The sequence below is a fragment of the Papilio machaon genome, chromosome 24, assembly GCF_912999745.1.
Source record: "Papilio machaon chromosome 24, ilPapMach1.1, whole genome shotgun sequence".
Lineage (NCBI taxonomy): Eukaryota > Metazoa > Arthropoda > Insecta > Lepidoptera > Papilionidae > Papilio > Papilio machaon.
This window is the reverse complement of record NC_060009.1, coordinates 4,631,811-4,650,874: the sequence shown is the minus strand read 5'-3', so window position 1 is coordinate 4,650,874 and position 19,064 is coordinate 4,631,811. Positions and strand designations below refer to the sequence as shown.

Sequence of the window (19,064 nt, the reverse complement as noted above, 5' to 3'; positions counted from 1 at the left end):
GTAACTCGTAATTATAGTCTTTGTTTTTTATATTTATTCTAATAACATATATAAGGTAAATTATTTCACTTTAGTTGTTAGTGATTTTAAACATAACGTAATAAAATTATTTTTATTATTGTGGAATAGCTTAATACAGAGATCGACGCGAGGGTCGCATAACCGGAATTTTGATGGTCGAAAATACGAATTTAATAAAAATTGTCATTTTTATATTTAGAGGTTATTAAATTAAATCTCACAAGTTGGTCGATCCATTCCACTTGTTACACACTCCATAACTATAAAGAAAGTTAACAAGTTCTTTTTTGGCTTTATTAATTATTTAATACGCATAGAGTAATTAGTTCCGCAGAGAATTGTAATGTTGGTGTTAATATTATCTGTTATCGCGTTCGCATTGTACTGGACGTGGCGATGGCGTGTGACGTCACGACTGGAACCCCCCGCTTGCCCTGGAGGGATACCGTTTATTGGACACGCGCACCTTTTGATAGGAGACAATATTTGTAAGTAACATTAGCCATTTGTACATCTATAATCCATTAGAGAAATAAAGAACACCCCCGCACCCCAGGTTTCTGACCCGAAAATTTGTTAGGGACGCGAAAGGGCGGTATAATGCCGCCCATAAAAAGAAAAAAATAAATCGAACAAGTCGGACTCGCCCACAGAGTGTTCAGTACAAACCAGTAGGTATACCCGAGTACGCGTTTACCGAGGCAAGGGGTTGTGAGTTTAAAATTATCAAAAACTAGTTGTCGCCCTCAACTCCGTCTGCGCGTAATTAAAAAAAAGTAGCCTATGTGTTTTTCCAGACTATGATCTATATTTGTACCAAATCTCATCAAGATCCGTTGTGCCGATCTTCAAACAAACATCCATCCATCTATCCAGTAAGATTTAATTAATGATGTAATTAAAAAAATTGGTTTTCACAATTTTTCTTTGTTATGTGCTATACGACATTGCTTTGTACCAAATTTCAAGATTCCGAGGTTTGAATTCCATCGTGAGTGTCAAAAATTTGCGGAAATTTGCGACATAAACGGCTGAATCTTTTGATTGCGTTGGCTTAGGAGTTTGTTTTTTTCATAGCTGCAAGGTGCATTAGACCTGAGTATTTGATATAAATTCCAGATTGATACCTCCACGTGTTTCTGAGAAAAGGAATCTTGTCGGACGGACAGTAAAGTGATCCTATTAGGATTCCATTTTTTCCTTTCCAGTTACGGAACACTAAAAACGACACCAAATACACTGAAACATTTATTATAAATCATAATCGTCTACGTCACAGTAATTGAAAATGAAAATGTAAATGATTTATTGGCTTAACAAATTGTACAAAGTTTTCATATTGTTGGTATTGTTTGAATCAACGTTTCAGTCTCATCATAAGTTTTAGTCATCAACCAGTCAGTTACAGTCTTTTTGCATTTTGAGAATTTAAGGGGGTAAATGTTAATTTCTTTGTTTATTAAATTGTATAAAAAAGAGGATAGTCGTGGGTATTGACTGGCAGCAAAAGTAGAATTTACTTTGATAACACTTACTACATTTCTTCTTCTTTTTTTATATATCTTTGGGTCATATTTTAATGATTTATGAAATTTTAATATAGTTTGTAAGATAAATAATTTTCTGACAGTCAGAACTTCAGAAATTGTATAAAGGTTTTCTGTTGGAAATCTATACGATTTAAAATAAATAACTTTTAGGAGGGATCTTTGGGACCTTTCAACTTCCAAGAATTTAACCTTGGATGCTCCACCCCAGATAGGTAAGCAGTACGTTATAACTGATTGGGCAAGTGAAATGTAAATCTGTCGTAAAATATCTTTTGGGGCTACATGTCTTAAGGTCTTAAAGGTCCACATAAGTTTCCGCAACCTGCACAAGATAAGTTCGATATGATCATGCCAAGAAAGGCGCTGGTCAACCATCACACCAAGGTATTTTATACGCTTTACTTTGTCAATGGCTGTGCATGTACATGTATGGTTATTAAAATCTGAACACTTATGAATTTTTATTGTAAAATTGTCTGGCGGTTGGGTTCTGTCATATTTGGTAATGCATATGTAGCTTGTTTTTTAGTGTTTAAAGTTAACAAGTTAGAGTCCAACCAGCCTGCTATCCGCGTTAGCTCACATTCAGCATTTGTCCGCACACTATCCCACGTTTTACCGTAAAAAACTAGAGCCGTGTCATCTGCGTAGGAGAAAATGTGTCCATTATGAACCTTGATATTGCAAAGATGATTTATGTATAGAAGGAATAAAGTTGGACCGAGTACACTACCCTGGGGAACCCCATAAGTGACGGTCTCCGATGAACTAATGAAATCACCTATTTTTACCTTCTGTTTACGATTAGTCAAGTAGTCATTGAAAAGACTAAGAGGTTGGCCTCTAAAGCCAATCTCCTCCAGCCTGTGCAATAGTATGTAGACAGAAACAGAATCGAAAGCGTTTTTTAAGTCTAGGAAGACACCCACACATTTGTCACCATTGTCTACTTTGTTAGTAACAAGAGAAGCTAGTTGCAAGATAGCGTCCTCGGTGGACATGCCTTGCCTAAACCCAAATTGTGATGACGATATGATATTATTCTTACTAAGGTAATTTACTAGTCTAAAATTAATAACTTTTTCTAATATTTTTGAAAGGGGTGTTATAACTGATATCGGTCTGTAATTTGTTAAAACTGTCTTGTATCCACTCTTGTGCACAGGGGTGACTATAGCTTGCTTTAATGCAGAAGGAAAAATACCATGCTCAAAGCATAGATTGACCAGGTAGGTAATGATTGGGACAATAAATTCATGTGTTTCTTTAAGAAAAGCAGTAGGTATGTCATCCGAGCCAGAGGCACTAGTTGACTTCAAACTCATCAGAACTTTGCGCACCTCCTGATCATCGATATTAAGAAGAACAAACGATGTAGTGGGTTGGGTTGAATTTTGAATTTGTTTATTAGTTGGTTGTGGTGAATGTTGTAGTGAAATAGCATTAGCCAATTTTTCACCAACCATAACAAAATGATTATTTGCTCTTGATACTACCTCATAAGGGTTTTTTGTCATTTCCAATAACTCAACGTTTTGTGTCTTAACTAGTCTCCGATTAGTAACTTCATTAATAGCCTTCCATAGCTACTTAGAATCTTTACCTGCTGCAAGTAATTTTTCTCGTTCGTATTTACGCTTAAATTTTTTAATTAAACAGTTGCAATAGTTTCTATACCTTTTAAATGTAATTTTAAGGATATCGTTATGTGGGTCAAGTTTCAGCTTTTTTTGGATTAAGTTTCTGTTACGAATACATCGCAGTAAACCAATGGTCATCCATGGTTTTAGCATTTGATTTTTTAAAGGTATTAGTTTTTTAATAGTGTGGATCTTGAGACATTCTTGCATAGTTTTTATTAACGTATCTGTAAGTAAGTTTGGATTTTTTAGAGTTAACAGTTCAGGTAGATTATGTTCCAAATGATCATATGCATTTTTTGTATTTAAGGTCGTTCTAGTTTTAGTTTTAATTTATTTATTAGAATGTATTTTATTAGTTATTTTTAAAATATTCATGAAGTGGTCGGTAACAGTGGTATTAGCAATAGCAATAGTTACCGTGTAATTTTCGAATGGCAGCTTTAGGATGACATGATCAAGACAGCTCGGACCTCTAGTTGGAAGTGAGTGTTCTGGCAAAAGTCCATGCATGGCAAGCATGTTTAGATAACCTAGTATGTTTAAGCGCTCGTGTGATTTTTCTTCTACTCTATAGATTAAGTTGATTTTTATATCACCAACAATGATTATATTTTTGCTATTTTTAATATTTTCTAAATACATGTCCAGTGACAAAATAAAGTCATTTTATTAGCAGTAGAAGGAGAGCGATAAATAGCAAGGATAGTAACGTGAAGTAAGCTAATTAGTTAACAAGACGCGTGCGTTAAGTTTACTTCAGTAACAGTAGCCCTATTTTTGAGAAAAGCAACCACCCGATCTGCTTGGTTGAGATGAACTGTTGTCGCATATGTATTATAATAAGGTACGAGTATATGGGGTATATTCTTGTCAGTTCTCAGCCAACATTCACTGAGAATGATTAAATCTATTTCAAACTTTAAAAGGGCTAGATTTAGTTGCAAATCATCAAAATTAGTGTAGACACTTCTGATGTTTTGGCAAATAATAGTAAAATCATTTTGTGTTACATTTAACAGACTAGAAATGTTTTCGATGTTATCAACATGTACATTTGCAATTTCTAAGTTGTCTACTTCATTAATGGTGTTGAGAAGATCAATAATTGGCGTCTAAGAAAAACAAACACAGTGTAACTAGAGAGTATAGCATTTTAAATACAGTGCAATTTCCAATATCTGACTGAGTTTTATGTATGAATGTGACTGAATTTGTATGTAAGTGAAGATAGTAGTGTTGTAAAAAAATTGTTATTGCAATTTATGAAAGTATGCGCGAACAAATTAAGATAGAAGGTATATAATAATCTTGTGAAGAAAGGCGATGCGTCATCATATCTGTATAAGTCTAGTCATATTAAATTCATGAGACTATTCACTTGAGCTTCATTTTTTATTATTATAATTCGTGAGTTCTCATCTTTCCGGACGTACACTCTTCCGTTGGCAGTCCAGTAAAATTTGTACTGCTTTGTCCTTGCCAGTTCGCGAGCCAGGAAGTGTAGCCGTGCACCTTTTGCCGTCAGTTGTTCACATGTAAAGATTGGTGTGTCCCTGTTGACAGTTATGCCTAGGTGTTTGGCACATAGATTTTTTTGTGTCTTTTGTTGTAGGATTTTGCCATCTTAAGGAAATCAGCTTTTTGAATAGAGGATGACATTTCCACTATGATCGGTTGATTTTTGCTTCTACTTTCTTATTCTTTGCTCGAATACGGTAGATATCTTTTATGTCGTGCTTCTCTACTTTACAACCAATAGTTTCTGATAAATGACCAACCATTTTAATGAGGTCTTCTTTAGATTCTTGAGGCATATGTGGCACATTTTTTATTTCAACATTCATTTTACGATTTTCTTTTTCGAGATCCTCTACTATGTCTTCTAGGATAGTGATGTAATCTTTATCCTTTTTAGCTTGAATCTCCATTAAGTCAATTTTATTTTTTAATTCTTCATGTTGCGCCGATAGGAAGGCTATAGATTTTTCAATTTTGTTGTTCAATGTTTTGATTTCAGAAAGAGTAGGAAAAATCTTTTTAATGTCGCTACTCTGCGATATCATTGATTGATTTCATTTTCTTTACTTCTTCTCTGAAGGCGTTAAAATCTACCTCGCAATCCGGTTCTCTAGCTCTTTTAGTCCGTTGAGAGACATATACAGGTGATAGACATTCTTGCGTAATATTCGACTCCGAAACAGATCTACTACTATTTAATGCCGACTCCATTTTTATAACAGCTACGGCATAGCGTGGCCCGGCGCGTCGAATATTTATTTCAAAGTCCAACACACAACAAACTTAATTTCAAATTAAAATTTTCTGATCAATCAATCAATCTATATATATAAAAGAAAGTCGTGTTAGTTACACCATTTATAACTCAAGAACGGCTGAATCGATTTGACTGAAAATTGGTGGGCAGGTAACTTAGAACCAGGAAACGGACATAGGATAATTTTTACCCCGTTTTCTATTTTTTATTCCGCGCGGACGGAGTCGCGGGTAAAAGCTAGTATCTTATAAACAAAAAGTCCGTTCACGTTGGATTAGAACGCGGTGCAACACGGCGCTTAGCGAAGTTAAGTCCACAGTCTTCAAGTTAGGCCAAACCGTACAGTTATGAAGTAAGTGAATTTTTAAGGTGTTATTAAGATTTATGATTTTAAAGTTATAAAGCGGGTAGTTAGTTTACAAATGGTGAATGTCATTTGCAACTTCACTTATATAGTCACTAAAAACATTGTCTGATAAAATAGATATCACACTGTTTTTACACCACATTTATTACACTTACTAAAGTTTGTGTATGTTTTATTTATGATATTATCAAAGTTAGCACACAGGGTCATTTTAAACCGTGTAAAAGTATTTTTTATTTACGGAGCACTGTATAACACGTCTACTCTCATCGCGGAGTCGGGGGGAAGAGGGACTTTATTTTACGTAATATTTATCTACTTATTTATTAAGTTTTTTAATTCCGCGCGGACGACAGCTAGTATGTATATATATATATATAAATATATATATATATATATATATATATATATATATATATATATATATATATATATATATATATATATATTATTTATTTATTTATTCCTTTATTGCATGTTACAGTATTTCTTGTTTAGAACTTACATGTAACACCCTGCAAGGGCATAGCAATATACAGGTGCATATGTAGGTACCAGAGTGTTTTACAATAATAATTAAATTCTTTTAAACATTTTCCAGTTTACATAAATAGTAATTTCACAATCTATAGAGAAGGTTAACACGAAGCTAATTATACAATACTTCAATAACATTTTATTTCTGCTAATATTATTTTACAAAAATCTAAATTTAACATTCTTTTAAAATATTTTCAATCAGTACATTTAAATTTTAACGATTTCCCTATTCTCTTTTTTATAAATTTTAATTTGACATTTTATCATTAAAGAATTCGTTCAGGCTATAATAACTTTTTTGTATGAGAAATTTTTTGAGTTCTTTTATAAATTTAATAGTCTTTGGTATATATTTTATGTAGTTAGGTAAATGGTTATAAATTTTAATTAAAATTGTATGTGGTGAGGTTGTCACTAGATTCATTGTTGAAAAAGGAATATTAAGTTTGTTTCTATATCTATTATTAGGTTTAATTGTTTTCATGGGTGAATATAAATGAAAATTATTTTTAACAAATTTACTGGCCTCAAAGATGTATATATTACACCTTGTATTAAATCTTTGCCTTTTTCTCACATATTATTTTTCTTTACATCTGGACAATATCTATACGGAATATAAATTGTATTTTTTCTTCTTCTAGCCTTATGGAATACGTTAAAGGAATTTTCATACACCAGTTTGAAAATGGGTGGTGTGATATCTGCTTCGATTGGACCTCGGAATGTTTATGGTAAAGTTGGTTACGTTAAATTTATGATCTAATACTGTAGAGTCTCCTTATTTGCAACACTGTTTCCCGCTGTTTCTAAATATACGGGTAAAAGAAAATTGTAACCAATTCCCCCATTTCGGCAACATATTTGACCTTTCGCGGTTTCCGAAGTTATAATCTGTCTAAATTAGTTTCTTTTATTATTGGTTCGGCATTTTTGTAATTAAATTTAGTCTTTAATTAAAGCCCCATTTTGTTGGCCAGTAAATACATATATTTTTCATCGTTTAAAAAAAACACAATCACTTTTATCGAAAACTTGGAAAGTAAACCTCACAGTTTTTTTCCAATCTGCTAAAATCTCTCGAAACACGATATAATGAAGAATTCTTTGTTTCCAGTTGTAACAGATCCTGACGATTGTTTGACTGTCGCCAACACATGTTTACAAAAGGACGTTTTGTATAATTTTGCTAAGCCCTGGGTCGGAGAAGGGTTAATCACTGGAACACGTATGTAAACGTTTTTAATTTAATTATATGTTAAATAATACAAAAGATACCTTTATTTTACCTTAAAGTAAGTTACATAATATTATTAAACATTAATTTTGCGAAAAATAAACTATTACTAGTAAAATAAGAGATAGAAAAGAGAAATGTGTTATTTTCCGTATATGCTTATTATTCAAAATTAGTATAGTTAGTGTGAGTTTTCTCCTTGATCTTCTGTGTAAGGGCCGCCTAGTGTGGTGAAAGCCTGTTCCAGATTCTTCCATGTCTTCCTGTCCGATGTTAGTCTGGTCCAGCCATTCCCAGCTATTTTTATTATATCGTCGCACTACCTTAAATGTGGACGACCCTTTCTTCTTTTGTTATCGATGGGGAACTTGTTAGTTATTATTTTTGTCCACCTTTCGTCTTTCTCTTTGCGTGTGTTCCGTCCATTACTATTTAAGTCGTAATAAGAATTTCACCACATCTTTAGCTTTTGTTTGTAACTTTATCTTTTATTTTAAGTCCTAAGTAGCTTCTTTCAATGAGTCTCCGACATATCTTAATTTTGTTGAGATTTTTTCTAGTTCTCTAACTGGCCTCTGCCAGGTTTGACTTGATTTCGTGAGGCAGGGCAGTAGACAAATGTTCGTAGCTTTCGTCTTTAGTTCGGTGGGGATCATACTTTTAAATATGTCTTTTAGAGACCAATATCTGTTCCACGTTCTTTTTATTCTTCTATCTATCTCTTTATCTGTCCCTGACTTTATGACATACATAACATGTTAATATGTTAAATAATATACATAATTATAATTGAAATATAGGTGAATTTTAATGACGAATGATAATGTAACCTTTAACACGCATTAAGTCCAAAGCCCGCTCTCCTTAGGCCAACTCTTGTTGCTTCCCTTGCCTAAGACTCAATCACGAAATAAAGCGTCATTACGGAAGTTCAAGAATATCTAGAGAAGACTTAAAATTTGCTAATATTACATACAAACGAGTCGAAAAGTTTATTTACCTACTACCTAGCTACCTACTACTAGCTGTGCCTTGTGTTCTGCCAGAATATGTTTTACATATGTGCCAAATTTTATCAATATCCGTTTAGCCGTTCCGGAGAAACCTTCAAACAAACATCCATCCATCTATCCATTCGCATTTATAACATTAGTAAGATTTAATATAAATTGCAATTTTTTAAATCTGTTTTCAAACTCAAATAATAGATGGCGCTATTTCATCTATTAGAACCTGATTCGGGTTTTTGCTTTTTTAACTGGGGTTAGGTTAATTGATGTCTGTAGTTAAATGGGAAATTGTGAATAGTAATACGGATATAAGCGTCGGTGGCTCAGGGGTTTGGCACTTGACTTGCAATCTGCAGGCCTTGGTGGGGACGTATAGTGAGCTGATGATGATGAATACGGATATGATGTTGCAAAGTTTTCTAAAATTGTAAATGAATAAACAAAAAAAAATCTATCGCGTTGGTATTGTTTATTTTATCCTTTTCTGTCGTAACAAAGATTCATACATCCATCCAAACTTTCGAATTTATAATATAGGGTTTTTCAACAAGAACTTTGTTTTTCAATTGGGGCCACACCAACATGACAGTTTTGACATTTAGTTATTTGAACCATTCGTAGTAGATGCTTTGGCAATTGCTACAATGAATTCAATTTCGCTCGAAAATCGCATTAAAATAATTAAAATTAACTATGAAAATGGTGCAATTTATTGTGAACCAAATTTCCCGATCGCTATTCACGAAACTCAGCTGTTAAATGGCCAGCCAGATCGTGTGATTTAACACCACTGAATTATTTTTTGTGTGGCTATGTTAAGGGCAGAGTCTATACGGAGCCAATCGAATCGATCGCGGCCTTAAAACTCAAAATCCGTGACGTTATTAACGAAATAGACCCGACATTTTGCCAAAAAGTGATTAAAAACTTAGATGAAAGAATCTCTGTCAGCGTGGTCGTGGTGGACATTTGCCAGATATCATTTTTCATTCATAATTGCCAAACTTTTTTCTCTTCAATCTTCATCTAAACTCTTTGTTTTATTTTGTTTTAGAAAACAAAGTTCTTATTGAAAAACCCTATATTAGTAATGTATAATGTATCCTGTTGGTATTGTACATTTTACCCTTTTCTGTAGTAACAAAGATCCATACTGGCCCGCATCCACTGCTTCGGCTTTCGCATTTATAATAATAGTAATATAAAATGTTACAACATTACAGTGTCAAAATGGAGGAATCATCGGAAGTTGTTGAACCCAGCGTTCAGTCAGCTCGTGGTGGACGGTTTCCAGGGAGTTTTCAACAGTCAGGCCCGTCGCCTGGTGAAAGATATGGAGACTGAGGTAGGGAAGGGATCTTTCGATCACTGGACATACACGCGAAGGAATGCTTTGGAGACTATTTGCTGTAAGTAAATCAGTTACTAACTGTTGCACTAAGGGACTTAAGCGATTATTATTTAACTAACCTTTAAACTATTTTGAGAGCAGTTTGACTGGACTAAGAGAGAAAATCTACATTCACCTCTAAAAAGATAATGGATTTTTTATTATTTTCTTCAACATAAGAACATCTACTTATCACGTCGATTACTAACTATGAGTCCATTAAAAAAAAAAACGTTTTTTGTAAAAATCTTAATACCACGGTGTAAGAGAACTAAAATGAAGAACAGTGCCATCTTTTGCCGGGTGTGTTACTTCTTGATTCTTCTGATGTAGAAACTCGAAATGATGTCTACGTTTGTTTGAACAGTAACCGCTCTGGGAGTTGAATTCAGCGAAAACAGCGTTCTCAACAGTCAATATGAGCACGCGGTGGAGCAGATGTTCAACGTGATGGTGGAGAGGTTCCAGAAGTTCTGGCTCCACAACGACTTCTTGTACAACTGGTCAAACCTGAAGAAGAAACAGGAGAGATGTCTGAAGATACTGCACAATATGTCAAATACGGTAAACTTGATGTACTGACTTTTACAACCGAATCCAATAAACAATACGAAGTTATTTTATATGGAAGGTTAACCAAAATGAAACGAAAGACAAGGTTGTTATAATAATGATGCTGGTACCTGAATAAATTCTCTACGTTTTATTTGGTTTCAGGTTCTAAAAACACGTAAAGCTGCTTACGTAAACAATGATAAGAATGGAATAGAAGCATCGACAGGTTTGTACGAGCAACGATTTATAATACTTTTTTACGTACAATATAATAAAGGGTAGACAGTGACCATGGATCTCCTTTTGGCGCGGTCCTGACACTCCTATCTTGCTTCTTTCTTATTTAGGCATCTACGCATTCATGCACGTCGGTTTGGGGTGCTCTTAATACCCTTCTTGAGTATTTCATCAATTAGAACGGTATAAGTCCATCTAGCATGGACCCGACCTATGCCGAAAATTATTTTTGCCTCATAAAGTTCCTTTGTTAATCTCCTTTCAAGTAGTAATGAGACCCAGGCAAAATTCTAAGTTTCTAGGTCTCGTATCTATGCTGTGAAAAATGTTTGTAGTTACGAACTTAAACCACCCCTTTTTAGACCTTTGAAGTGTAAATTTAAGAAAAATCTGAAAGACGTATTTAATTATTAGTGCTGAAAAGTGCGTATGCCAATTTGCAAGTAATTCTGCAGAAGGAATAACGTTGCTCCATACAAATCTTAGATCCCCACTTTGGATCTTCAGAGGATGATTTTGGTATAATCTTTTCTGTTTAGTCGCCTATGTAGTGACAGAAAGCTCTATATTACATTTCAAGTCTCTAGTAGTTTTGACTGTGCGTTGAAAAATATTCAGTCAGTTTCCTCGTATAAATGTATATAGTTTTTAATGACCGCTCGTAGTGAAAATCGGCAGATATTATATTTTGGTGATCCTTGAATGATTTCCTCCATGAAGAAAAAAATAGCGCGCTCGACCATTTTATGGAATTCTCTAAAAGTCACGAAGTATTAAACTGTATAAATAAAAAGGCCTGACTTTGCACCTTTAGATTTCCACCTGTTTCGGTCTCTTAAGAATCCTTAAGGCACTGTCTCTGACTGACTGCCAAAACTCTGTCTTGGTTTTTTGATCAGAATTCCCTAAATTTCTATAGCAATGGAATCAGGTCTCTACCTACATGATTGCAAAAAGTTATCGAACAAAATGGCATCTATATACTTTTAGAGAATTATTAGTCAAGATCATCTCGAGCGTATTGCGCGCTAAAGTTTCCAAAACCAAGTGACAGATAGCTGTAGTGAGGCGACGTAAGCGTTGATATTTGACATGTCTAGTGCTGCGCCGATACACCGGCACAGTGTTGATTTTTGTCTCTAACAGTTCGGCCATCCTGCATTTCCTTCGTCCTCGAAGGAGTATTGATCCTTGCTGCATCGTTTTACACGCTGTCCCAAGCGCCATGAAAAGCCAGAACACCTCCAAGAAAAAGGACCTAAAAGCAAATCAGCCCCGTAGGCAGAAAATATAGCCCCGTAGGCAAACATATAGCCCCGTAGGCAAAACATATAGCCCCGTAGGCAAACATATAGCCCCGTAGGCACAACTTAGCCCCGTAGGCACAACTTAGCCCCGTAGGCAAAACATAGCCCCGTAGGCAAAAGTTGATTTTGTATCAACCATGTATCTGAAATAAAACTAATAATAATTGTTATTAAACATACGCCCCGTAGGCAAAACATACGCCCGGAGGCAACATATACGCCCGGAGGCTAAACATACGCCCGGAGGCAACATATACGCCCGGAGGCTAAACATACGCCCGGAGGCAACATATACGCCCGGAGGCTAAACATACGCCCGGAGGCAACATATACGCCCGGAGGCTAAACATACGCCCGGAGGCAACATATACGCCCGGAGGCTAAACATACGCCCGGAGGCAACATATACGCCCGGAGGCTAAACATACGCCCGGAGGCAACATATACGCCCGGAGGCTAAACATACGCCCGGAGGCAACATATACGCCCGGAGGCTAAACATACGCCCCATAGGCAATCTTTGATTTTCTTTTATCAATCATGTGTCTGAAATAAAAGTTTTATTAATCATACGCCCCATAGGCAAAACATACGCCCGGAGGCAACATATACGCCCTGAGGCTAAACATACGCCCCATAGGCAATCTTTGATTTTCTTTTATCAATCATGTGTCTGAAATAAAAGTTTTATTAATCATACGCCCCATAGGCAAAACATACGCCCGGAGGCAACATATACGCCCTGAGGCTAAACATACGCCCCATAGGCAATCTTTGATTTTCTTTTATCAATCATGTGTCTGAAATAAAAGTTTTATTAATCATACGCCCCATAGGCAAAACATACGCCCGGAGGCAACATATACGCCCTGAGGCTAAACATACGCCCCATAGGCAATCTTTGATTTTCTTTTATCAATCATGTGTCTGAAATAAAAGTTTTATTAATCATACGCCCCATAGGCAAAACATACGCCCGGAGGCAACATATACGCCCTGAGGCTAAACATACGCCCCATAGGCAATCTTTGATTTTCTATTATCAATCATGTGTCTGAAATAAAAGTTTTATTAATCATACGCCCCATAGGCAAAACATACGCCCGGAGGCAACATATACGCCCGGAGGCTAAACATACGCCCCATAGGCAATCTTTGATTTTCTTTTATCAATCATGTGTCTGAAATAAAAGTTTTATTAATCATACGCCCCATAGGCAAAACATACGCCCGGAGGCAACATATACGCCCTGAGGCTAAACATACGCCCCATAGGCAATCTTTGATTTTCTTTTATCAATCATGTGTCTGAAATAAAAGTTTTATTAATCATACGCCCCATAGGCAAAACATACGCCCGCAGGCAACATATACGCCCTGAGGCTAAACATACGCCCCATAGGCAATCTTTGATTTTCTTTTATCAATCATGTGTCTGAAATAAAAGTTTTCATTATTATTATTTTTACTACCATGTCAAATACCTGGCATTCCGTGCACCCTGTACTCCATGACATCTATATCCATCAAGACTCTCTACAGGTTCGCGGCCTCGGCCTGCTCGCGACAGGCACTTCACGAGCGTACTACTCGCGACGGGTGCTCCACAAGCGCCGTTGCTCGCGACAGGCGCTCCACAAGCGCCACTGCTAACGACAGGCACTTTACAAGCGCACTGCTCACCACACGCGTTTCACTGGTGCGCTGATTGTAAACAGGCACCGCTCAGGCGCGCTGATTGTAGACAGGCACCGCTCAGGCGCGCTGATTGTAGACAGGCACCGCTCAGGCGCGCTGATTGTAGACAGGCACCGCTCAGGCGCGCTGATTGTAGACAGGCACCGCTCAGGCGCGCTGATTGTAGACAGGCACCGCTCTGGCGCGCTGATCCGTAAACAGGCACCGCTCAGGCGCGCTGATTGTAGACAGGCACCGCTCAGGCGCGCTGATTGTAGACAGGCACCGCTCAGGCGCGCTGATCGTAAACAGGCACCGCTCAGGCGCGCTGATTGTAGACAGGCACCGCTCAGGCGCACTGATTGTAGACAGGCATTTTCACAAACGCGCTGATCTCGACACGCGCTTCAATGGCGCGCTGCTCGCGACACGCGCTTCAATGGCGCGCTGCTCGCGACACGCGCTTCAATCGCGCGCTGCTCGCGACACGCGCTGCTCGCGACACGCGCTTCAATCGCGCGCTGCTCGCGACACGCGCTTCAATGGCGCGCTGCTCTCCACACGCGCTTCAATCGCGCGCTGATCGCGACACGCGCTTCAATGGCGCGCTGCTCGCGACACGCGCTTCAATGGCGCGCTGCTCTCGACACGCGCTTCAATGGCGCGCTGCTCTCGACACGCGCTTCAATGGCGCGCTGCTCTCGACACGCGCTTCAATCGCGCGCTGCTCGCGACACGCGCTTCAATCGCGCGCTGCTCGCGATACGCGCTTCGATCGCGCGCTGCTCGCGACACGCGCTTCAATCGCGCGCTTCTCGCGATATGCGCAGGTTCGGACCCTTAGGCGGTAACTCGATTTACACGATTTCTCTTGTCATCTCAAACACCAAGTATCTTTGTGGATCTATAACATTCATCACTTGACCATGTAGGACAAGCATGTCATGACATACCAAACAATAAAATCAAGTTTTAATTCAGAAGTATCCTGGTGACACACAAATTAAAATAAACTGAACTTAGAAAGGACATCAATGACTTAAGACATAATGATATCCATCTGACTCAGGTAATGGCTTTAATTTTATCACAACTCTGCTTTACCAGACCCTCACTAATAAACTGATCTATATTCTCAATTTCAGTTGTTAGGAAAATTCTTTAAATTAATTGAAAAACCTGATCTTGTCTTATTAAACATCAACACTAAAAATATAATAAATGTTGGTTTGATCTTACCGCAGTACAAATTGAACAAGTATCCATGCCAGGACATCCGGCAGCTTATACCAATAATGGCTTGAACAATCATGCTATCTGTCATATTACATGACATGTGACATGCCAATCCCAAGTTTGTCATAATAAAATTTTACTGAATCCTCACCCTTTGGTTTAACTCAATTGGCATGTTCCCTAGTCTGAACTACTACTACTGTTCTTAACAAATGGAAACACTTGAATTAAATTTGTCATCAACTGACATAATGAATACATGGGGTCTTCCATTCATATTTTGGCAAAGTTATCTTTTCCATGCAATTGCATTGTAACATCTTTTCATGCATATTTGTCACAACTTCAAAATTATATTCCACATAATACACCACTGACTTGTATTTTAGTTTTTGTACCAACTCCTTTAATACCTCAATTTGACTGTCTTTTCTCTTTATTCCTCTTTGTGTGTCTTAAAATACAGAAAAGTATTTTTAATTATCCTGTTAAAATATAACATAACCTGTAGTCTTTAAAAGTACTGTCTTAAAGCCAACAGTATATTTAAATATTCTACACAAAACTTTTATCTTTTAACCAAATTATAATCTTAATATTAAATGTATGATTCATATTATTTTACACACCACTTTGGTGTCTCAACATAAATCATACCTTGTTTTAAAATGAAAGGCACTTTTAATATTTTATACAAACTTTTGTGTCTTGACAAACCATAAAACCAAACCTTTAACTCAAACATTAAAATAGAAATAAACACAACAAATGTTGATTTTGTGTTTTCAAGCCAATGGTCTTTTCATGGTCTGTTAATAAAACAATTTTCGTAATATGACTTTATGATTGTACGATTACGGACTTTAGGAAAATGTTTTCAAGTCTTTTAGAAATCACCAAATTAAGAAATCAGTAAATAATTTTGTACAGATAATTAGAAACATGGAACAATCTCACCAAATATGAAGATTTTCACGCTGGTGTGCGTTTTAAGTTTACCATTTACTCGAAGTTCTCAATATCCTTACAAATTTAAAAATCTTACTCTCCGGTAAACAATACGATTCTTTTATGCAACAAAATCACTTTGTGAGTTTGGGTAATATCTCACTTCTGAACTTTTAGAGAATTGTTAGTCAAGATCATCTCGAGCGTATTGCGCGCTAAAGTTTCCAAAACCAAGTGACAGATAGCTGTAGTGAGGCGACGTAAGCGTTGATATTTGACATGTCTAGTGCTGCGCCGATACACCGGCACAGTGTTGATTTTTGTCTCTAACAATACTTAAGTTAAATGTAAATGAACTATATTAAAAATGTTTTAATACTGCGAAGATACTTTTTCCATAACCTAATATGTAAGGAAGTTCTCCCCCTCATGTTAAGCTGCCGGGCTAGAATAAATCCCAAAATCCAAGATTCGCTTCCCCTTTCAAAAATTATGTGTTAATTCTAGGTACAAAATTCAAGGCGTTTTTGGACCTTCTACTAGAATTATCTACAGAGAAAGGAGCGTTCAACGATTTGGAGATAAGAGAACAAGTGGACACCATGATAGGAGCAGGTCACGAAACGTCAGCTAATGTTCTTATGTTCACCTTAGTTATGATTGGATCATATCCGAAGGTGCAGAAGCGAATATTTGAAGAGTAAGTTTATGCATATCTCAAAGAATCTTTCTTGTGTTCATTCTTCAATAGCCTAATGGTCGAAAACGTGGGTTTGAATCTGACAGACTGTTGTAATTTTTTCTTTCACGAAAAAGCGTCATGTGCGCGTGGTGGGAGTTTTTTTAAAGCCGTTTTTAACTCATAGCTCCGTTCCTGATTCACCGATTTTGATAATTATTTTTATTCAATAGGTGGTACTTGTTGTACGGTCCCATTTTTATTTTATTAAATACTGACAGTATTTTTTACGTTGTTTTTACGTTATTCTTAATAATACGTACTAAAAAGTCGGTAAAGAAAAGGACAATTTTGTTTTCATGGCTAACGTAGGCTAAACAACAGTTTATATATAAAATGATAAAAGAAAGAATTGTAGCTATATGCTTTGTTATGTAACATCTGTTGCACGAATGGAACAGCTTGCCCGGTGCAATAACACGACCACAAAGACAGGCGTGAAGTGGAAGCAAATCCGCTTTTCATCTGATTGTCCGGTGCGATATGTTTTCCCGCTTGTCCGTTGCGATTCGTTTTTCCACTTGTCCACCTTTTAAATTTATTACTTAAAAGTGTTGATGACACTTTTTCCTTCAAATACCTATTTCGTGATTCTATAAATGATGATCTTTAAATTTATTCTGTAAAGGTCTGGAGGTAAGAGTTTGTATTAAGAAATATGTTGACCTCGAAATACAGAATGTAAAGACTAAAGTATATATGTATATGTATGTATATTTGTATATATATATATATATATATATATACAAATATACATACATATTCGGTATTATATATATATATATATATATATATAATACCGGAGACGTTGCAAATTTCTCTTGTTAAGGAACCAAATTCTGCCTATTTCATATGTTTTTTTTGTTATTTTTTTTAATTTATTTAAGCAGCATACATGACTTATGGCTGTATAAAATAAAAGCCTTTGACCACTTTTTAAAAAAAAACTGTCAAAATCACGTCAAAAGTAGTGGAAATAACTAACCTAAAGTACGATTTTATTTATTCAATAACTAAAAATCTCCCAGTCTCCGCAACTTTTAACTTTGGCTAGTAAGTCCTTAGATAATTGTGTTCGCCATAAAAGCTACAATCGCCAACTCGACCGTCAATAATGTATATTTTAGCCTAGAATATTATTATGAAGTACGATTTTAGGCTACACGACATTTTTGGGAACGATGACAGAGATGTGACAAAGCAAGATTTATCTCAATTAATATATTTAGAGGCCGTGTTGAAGGAAACAATGCGGGTGTACCCCATCGTGCCTTTGACTGCGAGGTGGCTTGATAGAAATGTCAAACTAAGTGAGTAAGATTTCATATTACCGTACAATTGAAAACATTGCTATAACAAATTGACACATGATGTTAGTGACTTATTTTTCAATCACTGAAGCGCCAAAAGCCTCATTGTTAGAGGTAAAAAACATGTTTTTCTGTGATAAATTTGGATTTAAGCGATTGTTTTATTCATTCATTTACTCATTGCCACTATCGTTCACTCACTCACTACTTTTACTCATTAATTTATTTCTTCCAGAGAACTACACATTAACCGCTGGTCGCACGTGCTTTATGTTAGTGTACGGGGTCCACAGACACGTCATGTGGGGACCTGACGCCGAGCAGTTCAAGCCCGAACGCTGGCTGGACCCAGGCACTCTGCCGCACAGTCCCAACGCCTTTGCCGCATTTCATATTGGCAGGAGGATCTGTATTGGTAAGTGATTAAATTAAACTTTTTATGAGAATTTCGAAATGTAGAATATATAAAATACATCTAAAAATACTATTCTTCTTTTTTATGAGTTTTAGAAATATGTAAATAATAAAATAAATTAAACCAATTTGTGTCTACAAGTTATAATAATTTCACTTTCCAGGTAAATCGTACGCGTATTCATCAATGAAAACAACATTGGCTCACCTATTACGTCACTACCGAGTACAAGCCGACCACAAAAAGATGATATTAAAATTTGACATTGTGCTTAAACCCGAATGCGGCCACTTCATATCCATAGAGAAGAGAGAAAATGTGAATTTCTAAATTCGTGACACATATACTTAATCTTTATTTGCTAATTTTAAAAACAAAAAACTCGATTGACTGCGCTGCCAACAAAAACATACCAAACGAGTAATAAACGATACCCTCTTCGACAATTTACATTATAGTTGCGAATATTTGGTTTTGATTTATGAAGCGGTATTAATTCTTTGGACATTTAAATTGTAGTTATAGTTATGTTTCTTTTTAATTTGCAATAATAGGCGCCAGCAACAAAAAAATCTGTTTCACGAATGGGCTGGCTCGCCCGGTGCAA

The 19,064-nt window shown here is 36.3% G+C and overlaps 1 protein-coding gene across 1 annotated transcript; it reads left to right on the top strand.

Annotated features, from left to right (window-relative positions):
• The first annotated feature begins 304 nt into the window (after nt 1–304).
• On the top strand, nt 305–18,788 carry LOC123722377 (cytochrome P450 4V2-like). Its single transcript, XM_045684017.1, has 10 exons — nt 305–509; nt 7,041–7,130; nt 7,514–7,624; nt 9,867–10,052; nt 10,401–10,597; nt 10,751–10,814; nt 16,501–16,693; nt 17,891–18,042; nt 18,278–18,457; nt 18,621–18,788. The coding sequence occupies exons 1-10, from the start codon at nt 365–367 to the stop codon at nt 18,785–18,787; spliced, it is 1,485 nt and encodes a 494-aa protein (XP_045539973.1). The 5' UTR covers nt 305–364; the 3' UTR covers nt 18,788.
• The last annotated feature ends 276 nt before the right edge of the window (nt 18,789–19,064 follow it).